This window comes from Trematosphaeria pertusa (genome assembly GCF_010094035.1).
Source record: "Trematosphaeria pertusa strain CBS 122368 unplaced genomic scaffold BU26scaffold_2, whole genome shotgun sequence".
Lineage (NCBI taxonomy): Eukaryota > Fungi > Ascomycota > Dothideomycetes > Pleosporales > Trematosphaeriaceae > Trematosphaeria > Trematosphaeria pertusa.
Genome location: NW_022987213.1, coordinates 2,056,846 through 2,069,961, shown reverse-complemented (window position 1 = coordinate 2,069,961; position 13,116 = coordinate 2,056,846). Strand labels below are relative to the sequence as shown.

The 13,116-nt window shown below is 53.6% G+C and overlaps 8 protein-coding genes and 1 non-coding gene across 9 annotated transcripts; 5 read left to right on the top strand and 4 right to left on the bottom strand.

The window, feature by feature from the left end:
- Nucleotides 1–49: 49 nt before the first annotated feature.
- BU26DRAFT_514591 (uncharacterized protein) lies at nucleotides 50–889 on the bottom strand. The gene is made up of 4 exons (XM_033827874.1): nucleotides 849–889; nucleotides 572–783; nucleotides 262–534; nucleotides 50–213 (listed from the first exon to the last, which is right to left on the bottom strand). The coding sequence occupies exons 3-4, from the start codon at nucleotides 516–518 to the stop codon at nucleotides 63–65; spliced, it is 408 nt and encodes a 135-aa protein (XP_033689732.1). The 5' UTR covers nucleotides 519–534; nucleotides 572–783; nucleotides 849–889; the 3' UTR covers nucleotides 50–62.
- Nucleotides 890–1,194: 305 nt separating this feature from the next.
- Nucleotides 1,195–1,303, bottom strand: BU26DRAFT_t8. Its single transcript has one exon. It is a non-coding gene; the product is annotated as a tRNA-Leu (tRNA).
- A 187-nt stretch (nucleotides 1,304–1,490) lies between these two features.
- On the bottom strand, nucleotides 1,491–1,901 carry BU26DRAFT_514588 (uncharacterized protein). The gene is made up of 2 exons (XM_033827873.1): nucleotides 1,811–1,901; nucleotides 1,491–1,762 (listed from the first exon to the last, which is right to left on the bottom strand). The coding sequence occupies exons 1-2, from the start codon at nucleotides 1,862–1,864 to the stop codon at nucleotides 1,529–1,531; spliced, it is 288 nt and encodes a 95-aa protein (XP_033689731.1). The 5' UTR covers nucleotides 1,865–1,901; the 3' UTR covers nucleotides 1,491–1,528.
- A 497-nt stretch (nucleotides 1,902–2,398) lies between these two features.
- Nucleotides 2,399–2,746, top strand: BU26DRAFT_380585 (uncharacterized protein; the record flags this gene model as incomplete). Its single annotated transcript, XM_033822570.1, has 1 exon — nucleotides 2,399–2,746. A coding segment is annotated over one exon (348 nt), but the record flags the coding sequence as incomplete, so codon positions are not given.
- Nucleotides 2,747–3,014: 268 nt separating this feature from the next.
- Nucleotides 3,015–4,032, top strand: BU26DRAFT_514583 (tetrahydrobiopterin biosynthesis enzymes-like protein). Its single transcript, XM_033827872.1, has 2 exons — nucleotides 3,015–3,653; nucleotides 3,711–4,032. The coding sequence occupies exons 1-2, from the start codon at nucleotides 3,114–3,116 to the stop codon at nucleotides 3,918–3,920; spliced, it is 750 nt and encodes a 249-aa protein (XP_033689729.1). The 5' UTR covers nucleotides 3,015–3,113; the 3' UTR covers nucleotides 3,921–4,032.
- Nucleotides 4,033–4,291: 259 nt separating this feature from the next.
- Nucleotides 4,292–6,852, top strand: BU26DRAFT_475131 (WD40 repeat-like protein; the record flags this gene model as incomplete). Its single annotated transcript, XM_033825522.1, has 6 exons — nucleotides 4,292–4,475; nucleotides 4,539–4,667; nucleotides 4,723–5,261; nucleotides 5,312–5,509; nucleotides 5,555–6,323; nucleotides 6,377–6,852. The coding sequence occupies 6 exons, from the start codon at nucleotides 4,292–4,294 to the stop codon at nucleotides 6,577–6,579; spliced, it is 2,022 nt and encodes a 673-aa protein (XP_033689728.1). The 3' UTR covers nucleotides 6,580–6,852.
- On the bottom strand, nucleotides 6,573–7,369 carry BU26DRAFT_514582 (protein translocase SEC6). The gene is made up of 3 exons (XM_033827871.1): nucleotides 7,214–7,369; nucleotides 7,101–7,164; nucleotides 6,573–7,001 (listed from the first exon to the last, which is right to left on the bottom strand). The coding sequence occupies exons 1-3, from the start codon at nucleotides 7,237–7,239 to the stop codon at nucleotides 6,882–6,884; spliced, it is 210 nt and encodes a 69-aa protein (XP_033689727.1). The 5' UTR covers nucleotides 7,240–7,369; the 3' UTR covers nucleotides 6,573–6,881.
- A 675-nt stretch (nucleotides 7,370–8,044) lies between these two features.
- Nucleotides 8,045–9,562, top strand: BU26DRAFT_144141 (uncharacterized protein). The gene is made up of 2 exons (XM_033819869.1): nucleotides 8,045–8,738; nucleotides 8,792–9,562. Exons 1-2 carry the CDS (start codon nucleotides 8,233–8,235, stop codon nucleotides 9,450–9,452), a joined length of 1,167 nt encoding a protein of 388 aa, XP_033689726.1. The 5' UTR covers nucleotides 8,045–8,232; the 3' UTR covers nucleotides 9,453–9,562.
- Nucleotides 9,563–10,870: 1,308 nt separating this feature from the next.
- On the top strand, nucleotides 10,871–13,107 carry BU26DRAFT_144128 (glycoside hydrolase family 5 protein). The gene is made up of 3 exons (XM_033819868.1): nucleotides 10,871–11,939; nucleotides 11,994–12,133; nucleotides 12,186–13,107. Exons 1-3 carry the CDS (start codon nucleotides 11,198–11,200, stop codon nucleotides 13,017–13,019), a joined length of 1,716 nt encoding a protein of 571 aa, XP_033689725.1. The 5' UTR covers nucleotides 10,871–11,197; the 3' UTR covers nucleotides 13,020–13,107.
- The last annotated feature ends 9 nt before the right edge of the window (nucleotides 13,108–13,116 follow it).

Below are 13,116 nucleotides of genomic sequence, written 5' to 3'. Positions count from 1 at the left end.
GTTTGTAGTCAACGATTAGATCATGATGCGGCGCGTTTGTGTAAATGAATGTGCCTTGATGTTCAAGATACGAACGTACCCGGAGAGTCTCCTCCGTGCAATGCACGAACGCCATCCAATTCCTCAGATTGAGATCGGTCAGTGCCCCATTTGATCCTTTCGCAGCGCGCGCGAGCATATTGGCATGCAATACTATTAAGCTTTTCGAATTCACTAACTCATTACTTAGTTTGAACTTCTGCGAGAGATAGGGCTACATACAATTCGTCTTTCTTTTTCACTTTGAAGACTTCGTATGGTATCTTGCTGTTGTCGATCCTTGGGTATGATTTACAATGGATATCCAGAACGATATGCATCTTGGAAGATTCGTTGGGGGCCATCAAGTGAGAGTAGAAATCGTTCGGAGGTTCAGGGCCGAATAGCGCGAAATATCGTTCATTTATAGCTGCTTCCTCCAGGTCGTGTCGAACGTCAAAACGAAGAACGACTCGCTTCGGGCCATTATTGGATTCCATCTTGACGGTGTGGCTTTAAGGCTGTGCAGTATTGCCAACTTCTGCACAAGATTCGTGTATAGCTAGTTTGACGCAGTGTGGATCCGGTAGCGCGCTGTGCAAAGGACGGTGGTAGGTTCGACGATGGTGTGGAAGGCGTCGGCGGGTTGACGAACGATTAATTCGGGGTTTGAAGATCTACGATCAGGAGTCAGAGGTCGGCTGGCCGTTGGAGACGCTCTACATTGACGGCGGTGGCTGGCGTCGGTATGGTGTAGGCTGATAGCTGCAAAGAGTCAGCGACATCGCTGCAAGAGGCAGACGATACTTCACCTTTGGAGGATGACCTACATCGTTACTGGATGAGACTACCTGATGTTGGTTGTGAAATTGGTCGCTGCAGGCATCCAGCTGCGGCGGCACGGTCGCTAGGTCAACCCAAAACGCGGCTTGGCACCCATGATCGACCAGTCCGTGTCGCAATCAAATGCAACTCCATACGATGATAATCTAGTCAGACATCGCATCGCGTCACCACACTACGCTGCCTTCAAGCTTACCAAATCTGCCGTTGTCACCTCCGCATATAGACAATACCTACTGCTACATTAATATAACCTAAGCTCTAAGCTCGTCCTTTAGCCTGCGCTACACCTTCAGCAATAAAAAATGCAAAAAAATGCATAAAGAGTAATAATGACAAGAGTGGGATTCGAACCCACGCGGGCAAAGCCCATGAGAAGGACCCTCAAATGCAGGGAAGCGTTCGCTTGAGTCACACGCCATAACCACTCGGCCATCTTGTCAACGGATTTTTGGAAAATTTTCGCGTAAAACATTAATGTAGCACTACGCATGCAGGGAGATGTATAATTAGTCGGTGTGATGACTCACAAAGCCTAGGCTAGGATCACCCTGCGCTAGTACTTCAGCCAAGACTCAGCCAGAACATCAAAACTTTAAGCCGTGTTGGCGTTGCACTACGAAGGTCAACTTTGTAGTCACTTAGAAATGCCGGCCAGCACGGAGCTCTAGGTCTGCACCGGCGTAGAGCCAAAAACAATTCGAACGCCACCAGATTCACCATTCTTCGTATCATTCATAAGCTGCTCAACGTCAACGTGTGCTGTCGGTGGTGGCATGAACTTGTCTGTTATGCGAGATTTCCCGAGGATAACGACGGAAACGACAACTGACAGCGGCACAAATACCCACAGTCGTAGCAGGCCGCCATTCAGTTCTTTGGCATTCATCCCTAGAAGGGACTGCGGACGTCAGTTCCGAAATTGAGCCAATACCTTAGAGAAGCTTACCGCTGACAAAGTCAAAGGTAGAAATAGGGCTGCAAGAATGGAGATGCGCCTCATACTCTCTCCTTGCTGGTAGGACAACTTTGCGTCGAAGAACAGAGGGGAAGTAAGCTGCTGGAGCTCATTGGCGCAGCGGTAAAGAGAAAAGCGGCGAAACACGTTGGGCTTGATGCCCTTCCGAACCTACCAAACCGACCGATAGCCTTAATCGGTGGGTGAGACCTGTTTCCTCTGAATTGCATCGAGAAGTGCATAGGAAATCTAGGGATATGAGTATACGTGGCTAGACTTGGCAGCAACAATGTTCACCATTTCGCAGAGCATTCCCTCTATCGTCGCGACCGAGCTAATGATGCGATTAGGCAAGTGACGATCGCTCTGGGATACTACACCCAGAGTAGTAGCTCCTCCTGGCGCGGCTATGCGTCAATTCTCCACAGTCGCTTGTCCGGTTCCAAAAGACGAGGAGCAATCCATGAAGCAGCTCACCCATGGAGGTGAAGCGCATATGGTCTCGGTCATTGACAAGGCCGATACGAAACGGGTGTCGGTCGCCAAGGCGCGCGTAATGTTCATGAACGAGGTTCAGTGATACAGGAAGGTCGCAGCAGAAAAGGGGACGTAATCGGCGTAGCCCGTGTCGCTGGTATCCTCGCGGCAAAGAAGACGTCTGAGATCATTCCGCTCTGCCATCCTATTTTTATCAGCAGCGTAGATATTGAGTTTGAATTCTTCGGGAATGGGCGCCCCAGCCAGTCAGGAATCGACATAACTGCGACGATCAAGAGCGTAGGCAAGTCCGGCCTGGAAATGGAAGCAATGTTGGCGGCATCTGTGGCAGGGCTGACGGTGTACGACATGGCGAAAGCGGTCGACAAAGGGATGCGAATGGAGGAAGTACGATTAATAAGTAAAACGGGCGGTAAGGGACCGGATTTCGAGACTCAGACACAGCCTTGTGCTTGAGCTAGGGTGCTCGCCGTGTGCAATAGATCGAGTAAAACGATTCCGTCGGATGATATTTCTCCTACTCCTACTATGACGCCGGTTTTCATTAAATGTCCACCGTGTATTCGAATGTAATCTGAATGGGCGTGAGCATGATGGAGGACCTGCAGCGGGAATATTTGGTGACACGGAAACGGGAGGCTGCTCGATTGCAGTCGCTGTGCCTCGCTAGGGTTCTCAGATACGTTGCGCTGCTATTGGCTGCGAAGCAAACACCATACGACTGTGGGAGAAAAGATTTAAAAGAAGCAAGCGCCCAGGCTACAATTGTATCCAGGGCCTCCGATTTTACCTCAAAATGACGGATGTAGTCTTTCTCCAGAACATTTCTCTAAGTGCAACGATCGGCAAGGATTGCTGGCACCGGGACAAAGCCCAGCCGGTCCTCATCTCATTCCGACTTTTCACCAACACCACTCTCGCGGGCGAAACCGACGACGTCGTCAACACTATTAATTATGGGACCGTGTACAAGGCAATTGCAGATGCCTTGACGAACGCTACGTATGCCACTCTGGATGACTTCACCGAAACGGCCTGCCGGGTCGCTCTCGAGGCTGGGGGAGGAGAGCATGTCGTTGGCACCGTTCGCCTTCCCAAGGCCCTGTTGCAGGCTGAAGCTTACGGAGGTGGAGTTGTCTGCGAAACAGAGATGCAGAAAGGGAAAAGCGTAACCTCGAAGATTCTTTCGGTGGATAACCTGCGCCTTCCTACCCTCATCGGCGTCAATCCACACGAACGAGAAGACAAACAGCTCGTTGCGGTCCACCTCACGCTGCACGATGCTGAGACGCCCGAGGTCACCGATTATCAGAAGACCTTCCACCCAGTCTGTCAGGTACGAGCATAAGAGAGAGTCGCGCCATGGCAATGGCCAAGCTAATCCATCTTCCAGCATGTTCAGGATGCTTCCTATAAGACCCTCGAGGCGCTCGTCATGGCCCTTGCCAAACTCCTGACCGTAGATATGGGCTACAACAAGGTTTCCGTGAGCGTTGGAAAGCCGAACGCATACGGCTTAGTGCAATACCCAGGGGTCAAGGTGACTAGGTCGCTGTCCGACTTCGCAAATCGGGGAAACAGCAATGGGGTACGTGAGGAATAGACCAGGGGTGTTTCTAGCTCCGTCGAAATCAGATCTTTCGTCTGAGGCACTTGCTTTGGTGCGGTACAGCCTTGACTGCAGTCAAATCAGCCAATTGTGCGCTCTCTGTGCCCCTTCCCATCACTCGTATGACATTAGCATCATGGTGTAATGTTTGCCTTAGGGAAGATACGTACCAATCATCGGGGACCGAGCCCACGATCGGAGGGAAAACCGTTCGTTAGGTATCGACTTGTCTAGCGCCGGAGATAACGGAGAAGCGCAGGCTTATCGATGGTGGTCGGCCATAGCTTAGCTCCCCGGCTATGTATGATGCGTGTTTGTCCTCAATTTCAACCTCACCCCGCTTCTGTCCTCTTTATCCCGCAGTGATGAGCGCCTCGCAGTCCCCAGGTTATATTCCGAGCGAAGAGGACGACCCTCGAACCATTGTGTACGACCCAAGCGATCCGTTTTGGCACGATACCGAAGATGACAATGACGACATGGAGTATGTGCCCGCGCCGGGAGACAGTGAGGACAACGAAGATGACGAGGACGAGCTAGATTTTCACGGTATGCGTTGTTGGCATGTTGGAATGTGTGTTCGGTGAACATGGTGCTGACGTGCTTTACCAGACGCGGCGGAGGACCTAAGCGGGGTAGAAATCGCGGTGGAGATTACAGAAGGAGATGATGATGAGGATGAGGACGAAGACGACGAGGAAGATGAAGGTGAAGCTTCACGCCCGCGCAGACCAATCTACAGTACGATCTCGCCCCGGCCGAATAGATTCACTAATTCACTAGCTAATTCGTGCAGTTACCCGCGACCAAATCATGCAATTACTCGGCCACGCGGGATTGGGACGGATATTCGCCTCCGGTGCTGCGTACAGAGCCGCGCGACGCCGAACCCTTCGATTCGCAGAAGGTGACGAGGACGAAGACGATAGCGAGCCGGGCACAGGCTATGATCCCGTAGGACCGAGACGAAAGCGCGGGAGGGGCAGTGCAGCTTTCCAGAAGGTGCCCAGCGATGAGGGAAGAGAGCTCATGAACGGGGGCATATTTGGATCCAATGATCGGCCGGAAGACAGCATCAAGAGGAGGAAGACGCTGGCCCATCATATAATGCGGCGAGAGCTGGGGCTAGGAAGTCAGGGTCGGCAGAAGAACGCAAACAGATTGATAAGGCAGGGCATGATTCCGGAGTCAGTAGCCGACACGATTATCCATTATAACGCGCGATGTTATTCTGGCCAGTTTTCCGAGGACGGCAATTTCTTTTTCTCTTGCTCGCAGGACTTCCGGGTACGGATGTACGACACCTCAAATCCATACGACTGGAAGTACTATAAGGCAAGCACAGGCATATTGCACTTCGGCACAGACAATTCTGACATGTGTAGTCTGTGGTATATCCCTATGGCCAATGGACGATCACCGATGCGTCTCTCAGTCCGGACAACCGCTTCCTGGCATACAGCTCTATAAGGAGTATTGTCTGTTTAGCACCTACGGACCCAGATAACGAGAACGAACCAAGCCTTCTCGATTTCGCCAACACAGGATCGCCTAGCACTCGCGGATTCCACACTTACTTCGGTGTAAGTACTCTGCAGGCCTATTCGTGCTGTAACTTACATTGTCAGATATGGTCAATACGCTTCTCCGGCGATGGACGAGAAATTGTCGCCGGAACCGGGGACAACTCAGTGTACGTCTACGACATCGAGCGCCAGCAATCCATCCTCCGGATACCAGGTCACCAAGACGACGTCAACGCCGTCTGCTTCGGTGACTCCCAATCTCCCCATATCCTCTATTCCGGATCCGACGATACCACAATCAAAGTCTGGGATCGGCGCAGTATGGGGGACGGGCGCGAAGCGGGCGTCTTTCTCGGTCACACCGAAGGACTAACCTACGTCGACAGCAAAGGAGACGGCCGCTATGTACTCAGCAACGGCAAAGACCAGACTGCGAAGCTGTGGGATTTGCGGAAGATGATGACAAAAGACAAGGCGGATCGCGTGGATATAAATGCATATACGACTAGGTTTGAGTATCGGAGTAATGCGTACGACGAGAACGATTACCGACCACACCCGTACGATTGCTCGCTGGTCACGTTCCGTGGGCACAAGGTACTCAAGACGTTGATACGATGTCACTTTTCGCCGCCCGGGAGCACTGATTCGAGATATGTATACTCTGGTAGCTATGACGGCTCAATATATGTCTGGAATATGGATGCGACGCCAGCAGGGAAGATTGATGTTCTCAAAGCGACCAAGAACTCGCGGCCGAGGGATCCTCATCTCATGGCCGAGACGTACAACTTCTATGGACGTAATGGTGGCAGCTGGATGACCTGTGTACGCGATGCGAGCTGGCATCCAAACGCGCCGATCATTGCAGGTTAGTATTCCATTTCGCGTAGTATGCTGAGCGCAATAGCTAACCTATAACAGCTACGTCCTGGAACGGATGGGGTACTTCGCAAGGTACATGTACCGTCCATACATGGAACCAAGGCCTGGAGGAAGACGAAGCGGAGCCCAAAGTCGGTCGACGAGTCAACGCCCAGCTGCAACACGACGACCGCCTGTACCGCAGCATAGGCGGAAGCGCAAGAAGACATTGGTATGAGGACTTGGGATTGGGCGATGACTGAACGTTTTCACTTGTAAATTCAAGTTCCTGTCCTTTGGGTACATAGGAGGGGCAGCTCGGCGGGAGGAGGCTGGATGCAGCCCAAGCTTCTAACATGTAAATTTGGATATCAAAACTCCCGCGTGCCCAATGCCCATATTGTACAGCATTTTCCGTCCCTGCTTCGTGCCATGCAAGCCTCCTTCTCGTGTGACGGGCCATCAAACTCCTTTGTTAACCCACAGGTTCATCGCCGGTCCGAATGAACTCTCCTCTGTGTACCCCTTCTTCCCATCGCACCGAATCCGCTACATATCCGAAGAATTATGACCCGCCGACGAGGATGTTGTTTACGGGGATGTGGACGAGCTTGACAATGTAGCCGATGACGCCCATAATGACGAAGCCGACGCCGACTGCCTGTGAGATCTTGATGAACTCCCTCTGCGAACCGAATTAGCAAACCGGGGATCCCATGAGGAGCGTCACAGAGGAAGATGGCGAGCGTATGGGAGGTGATGAATTTGGACCAGAGCTTCGTACCTTGTCGGGCTTGGTGCAGCGGTTGATGAACTGGAGGCCGTCCTTAACGAACTCCTGCGGGACGCTGAGAGCTGTCAGCCATTGCTCGTTTGGTTGAGGAGTTGGAGACGTGCTCTGCCATTTCCTTTACCTGATCCATTGCGATAGTGGTGTACGAAGGTGGTAATGGGTAATTTCCGCTCGCTTTCTGGGTTGAATCGGCTTCAGTACTGGCCTGCGCTGGAGCGTGGAGAGGTTCCGGTTCGCGGTGATGAAGGAGGAGTCTGGACAGCGGTGCTCCCAGAAATTCAGTGAGATGGGGAACTTCTGGCCACATTGCTGCATCGCGGAGAAAGCCGAGGCCATTTCGGGATTTGCCAAGCGGCTAAGCGCTCACGTGATCGCCCGAGCTCCTTCATGAGCGCCTCGTCCACCGTCACTCCAGCGCTTCCTCACCACTATCGACAAAGCACCAACCCGCGCAGAGCCTCCCGGCGGCTCTATCAATTGAAGCGACTTAACCTATCTATCTAGGAACGTTAGCGGCACCGCGATCCGCAGCCCACGCTGCTTCTCGGTCGAACGCGTCCAAGGGGACTGGGCTACAAGGCGTGTTTGGCTGCGACACGAGGCTTTCCCTCTCCAATACCTGTCGTTCCTCATAGCGCAAGGCATTGCGCTGTATTCTTTCGCTGCGGGAGCTTCTGTAACCCACAAGCGCGCGTGTCGCAAACTGTACTGGAGACCGAGCAAGCGCAAGAGTCCCAGCTGAAGCATCACATCTCTCTGTCACCCTCACCTGCTGTACCTTCTACATCTCCGCATCTGCCAGAGGCGATCGGAAGACACCTCCGCTGCAAATTGCGCAAAAATTTCCCGGCTTTGTTATCGATTCAGGAGCGGACCTGTACGTATTTCCTCTGATCTGCGCTGCTCTGTTTCTACCGCCGATGCCGCCTTGTCTGGCTTGCGATGGGCGATTTCCTTCCAACTTCGATTGTTTAATAGTTCGCTGATAAGTCCACCGCAAACAGACCTTCATGTACTCCAGCCGCTAGGCCTGACACATCAAGTATCTACAAGCCAATCAAGACTTCTGGAGATACTCCTTCACCGTTCACCTACAGGCCTTCTCTGAGTTCTAACCGCAAAGATGGCTGACGACGATAACTTCGATATCGACATCTACGGCGATGACTCTGCTCAGAACTACCCGGAGTCGAACGCCCAAGACGCCGCCCAGGCAGACACTGTCGTGACTCACACCGAACCGCACGTCGGCGAATCAACAAATGCCCCCAGCGGCGGAATCTCCGATCTCGCAGCTCCAGAAATCAAACGGGAGAGCTCTAGCGGGGCGACAAACGGAGACCCGCATCATGAGAACGCGACGCAGCAGATATCAAGCACTGGTGGGTCGATGAGCAGCCGAGTGCCTGTCCACAAGCAGGCTCCCCAGCAGCAGGGTACAAAGCGCAAACAGGGCGAAGACGACGACCGCCCCATGGATCCAGGTGCTACTGCCGCGCTCGTCATTAATGACCTCAACTGGTGGATTAGCGAGGAAGACATTCGCGGATGGGCAAACCAAAGCGGATGCGAGGATGAGGTCAATGAGATCACTTTCAATGAGCACAAGGTCAATGGCAAAAGCAAAGGGTGAGTGGTCTCCGCCTAGATACGTACAGGGCTCCTCTAACTCGCCTTTGCAGCCAAGTCTACGTCCAGCTACACAGTCCCCAGGCTGCTACCGCCCTCAAGCATCAGATAGAAGCCCTGTACAAAGACCAAGCTCACGCGAAGAAGCCCACCGCCATCTTCAATCCGCCGCACATCAATCCGTACAGGACCCTACCAAAAGATGTTCCTCAGCGCGATAAGAATCGCGGCGACCGCTCCACCTCCGGCAACTTTGGTAACCAGGGCGGCCAAGGCGGGAGCTTCAACCGCTTCAACCAAAACAGGGGTAACTACAACAACCGTGGAGGAAACATGAGCTTCCAGAACAACCGTAACTTCTCTGGCCCTGCTGGAAACATGGGCGGTAACATGGGTGGCTACGGCGGCGGTCCTGGTCCTATGAACAACTTCGGTGGTGGTCCTATGGGAGGCATGAACAACTTTGGCGGCGGCTTTAATCGCGGCGGCGGCATGATGGGCATGCGTGGTGGCATGAACCACCGTGGCGGACGAGGCGGCGGTATGGGCATGAACAACATGGGAATGAACATGCCAATGGGAGGAAACATGATGGGCATGGGTGGCAATATGATGGGAGGAATGGGCCAAAACATGGGCATGATGCCAGGAGGCATGGGTAGGTCGAGGGTTCCTACTACCACCTGTGACTTGCCCCTCTCCCCAACTCGCTGAGAGGGTATCTTCATACTAACGTGTGGATTTCATAGGGGGTCCCGGCAGCTTTGGCGGTAGCCAACCGAACTTCAACCCAGCCTTCTTCCCTCAAAACCAAGGCGGCGGCGACGGAAGCTGGAGTATGAATCCCCACGGCGCTAAAAGGCCGCGACCGGAATAAGCCTCTGCTATCGGCCCGCAGTGACTCTAGTCACGTTGACACCAAGACACGGCGTTAATGTCGGCTCCCTTTTGGGTCTATTGGGCTGTCATGCCATCTTTTACAAAGGTTGGACACCCCAGCATTGTTTTCTGCCTCCGGTGCTGCCAACACCGTGCTTCCTTGTTTCTTTGCCATCCTTTGGGATCGCCTAATCTACAGGAATATCGATTTGGATCGGCCTCCTCCTTCGGCGCACAGCCAACCGACACCAGGTCTCACGATTCCGACTTCACCTATTCCGACCTTTTCGACTACTGACTCTTAAAGCTTCTCCCAAAATCCAGGCTGCGGCGTTGCGGCTCGTGGTTTTCTTTCAGGTCTTTGGCGTTGGGCGGGCATTTGGAATCTCTCTCAAGCTAGGGAATCAAAATCATCTCCTGTCATGTGTTTCGGTTTTCACTTTTGTTGACGCATTTTCTTTCTTGTTCCATGCATTTCACGGTGTTTGTATACATTATACTGCCCGGATGCCGCCACCCACGCGTCATCCCCCGTCATAAGGGGCATATCGTTCGAGAAGCCGTCTCTCGATATGTTGTACTGTTTATGTAATGCTTTGAACGGCCTCGGTCGATTTGTGCGAAAGAGCGTGAGCGGCCCGGTGGTTCTGGATACTTTGGTTGAAGTATTCACCAACCTAACTACACTAAGGATGGAGCTTTGGCGTTGTAGGTAGCTTCGGGGCCCTAACTTGTATTATAGCTGGGAAGAGAAGACCTTGCCCTTACTTAGCCTTTGGGCAGCTAGAATTGTTGCTAGGTACCGTGGAGCGACCTGGATGTAAAAGTCTGGCGAACGAGCGAGCAACTTGTACCGTCCACATTCAAGATGCACACCTACGATTCCCTCCACCATCCGCATTCGCATCGTCGACTGTAATTCCATTGCGAGGTCCGTCCACAAATTGGTTGCTGGGTTGTGGACGAAAGGGTGTTTCGTGGATGCTCTGCAGATGCCTCTGCGCCAAACTTTCACACGCGCCGGACCTACTTCAGGTCTCCTTTCAGGTCTCCCTACTCATAAGTATGACGCTGACTAGTTCCTCCGTTCAATGTTCGGAGGCGAGTACGGTGCTCCGCAATACTTGGCGGAAAAATCAAAATCCTGGTTCATCTGGATATTAGGCCCGGCGGGACCTGCATATGAATATACCCGGGGTGTAGCGATATGATGGCATGTAAAACGGCTGCACTAGGCTGACACGCCCAATCGCTACCCCAGCTCATCTTCTCGAACATTGCTGGTTCTGTCGTTTCGTCCGATCGCTTGTGTTCCGGTAGCGCACTTTTCATCCTGCCACTGATATTGCGATGGTGTGTTTTAGCGCGCTAGAAGAAAACGACCTGGCTATAGGACTTGCTTCATTTATAATGCGGAAGTGTTTAGAAGGGGAGGGGGAAGAGCCTGGGAAATTGATCTGGGGTATGTTCGAGCCGAGGCGGAGCCCAGATTAGGTGTCCGTGGCGATGGGATATAAATCCTGGGTTTGCGCTTCTTCCAAGCCGGAGAGATCGAAGGACATTCAAGATATTGACAAAACATGGTTGCTGTCTTCTTCAAATCGGCGCTTGCGGCCGCGCTGCTGCAAGGCGCGCTCGCCGCCAACGGCACAACATGCACCGGCACCTTCACCCCAATCTCCGCCTCCGCCTTCGTTGACGCCATGAACCCCGGCTGGAACGTTGGAAACACACTGGACGCCGTGCAAACAGAAGGCGACTGGAACAATCCGCCCGTTGTCTCTGAAACCTTCGACGACATGAAGACCGCGGGCTTCAAAGGGATCCGCCTTCCCGTCACCTGGGCCTACCACTTCACGTCCCAATCGCCCGACTGGACCGTCGACCCCGCCTGGCTCCAGCGCGTCTCCGACGTGGTTGATATGATTACCCAGCGCGGGTTCTACGTTATCGTGAACGTGCACCACGATTCCTGGGTTTGGGCCGATATCACGCAAGCCAGCGCAAACGTTACACAGATCGAAGAGCGGTTCTACAGGCTGTGGTATCAGATTGGCACGAAGTTGGCGTGTAAAGGGAGTATGGTGGCGTTTGAGCCGATTAACGAGCCGCCGGGGACGACGGCCGAGCATGGCGCCGAGCAGAATAAGCTGAACGACATTTTCCTCCGGGCGATCAACGATGCGGGTGGATTCAACCCGCAACGCGTTGTTACGCTTGTGGGTAGTGGAGAGGATGCGGTGAAGACAAGCCAGTGGTTCAAGCGGCCGGATGCGAAGTTTAAGAATCCGTGGGCCATTCAGTATCACTACTATTCTCCTTGTAAGTCCCCCCTCCTTTCTGCTTTCTATATATGCAGACTAATTAGATGGACAGATGACTTCATCTTCAGCGCCTGGGGCAAAACAACCTGGGGCTCCGACGCCGACAAAGCCACCCTAGAAGCCGACCTCGCAGCCATCAGGGGCAACTTCACGGACGTGCCCCTCATAATCGGCGAATGGGACGCAACCTCCGTACGCTCGCCCTCCACCTCCCTCAATCCATCCTGCTAATCTAGCTCCCCAGGTCCAAATCGAGACCGCCGCCCGCTGGCGCTACTTCGACTTCTTCGTCCGCACAGCCGCCAAATATAACACCGCCACCGTGCTCTGGGACAACGGCGCCGACCACTTCAACCGCGCGACGCACCAATGGCGCGACCCAACCGTGCTCTCAATTCTAATGAACGCCGCTAAGGGCGTCACCAATTCCCTGCCAGACAGCACGACCGACGGCGCGGCAACCAGCCAGTCCAGCTCCGCATACGCATACCACAAGCTCAACACCAGCGTGGCCGACATCAGCCTGCCCTTCCTCTTCAACGGCAACACCCTGACGTCCATCACGAACGGGAACAAAGCCCTCGCAAAGGGGACAGACTACGCCGTCAGCAGCGCCAATATTACGCTCACCCGCTCTTTCCTATCGACCATCATCACGCCCGCCGCTGGGATGGGCAGTCTTACAAACCTCACGCTCTCTTTCTCCGCAGGCTCCCCCCTCACACTCAACATCCTGCAGTACTCCACGCCCGTCCTGGGCGCCACTAGTTCCGCGCTCCCTGCGACCTCGGCCGACCTGCTCATCCCGATCACCTGGGCGGGGCAGAACCGTCCTGCTACTGTGAAGGCGACCAAGAGCGACGGGACGATCCTGATAGATGACTGGACGCAGTGGCTGGGCCCGCTGCAGCAGGGTAGGATGACGTACTCGGGCCAGTGGGATTGGGACGGTAGCCATGTTATTCTGAGGGCGGCGGTACTGGACGCGGTCAGGAGTGCGGGGAAGACGACTACTTTCACTATAGAGTTCTATCCGCGGGAGCCTAGCAATGTGGCGAATTACACCATAACGGTGTAGATGAGGTTAGGAGCTAGGGGCTAGTTAGGGAGTAAGTGCTTTTGTATATAGCTCGGTTGGAGGGGGCTTTGTTGACTGTATATAACTTCACTTCGTC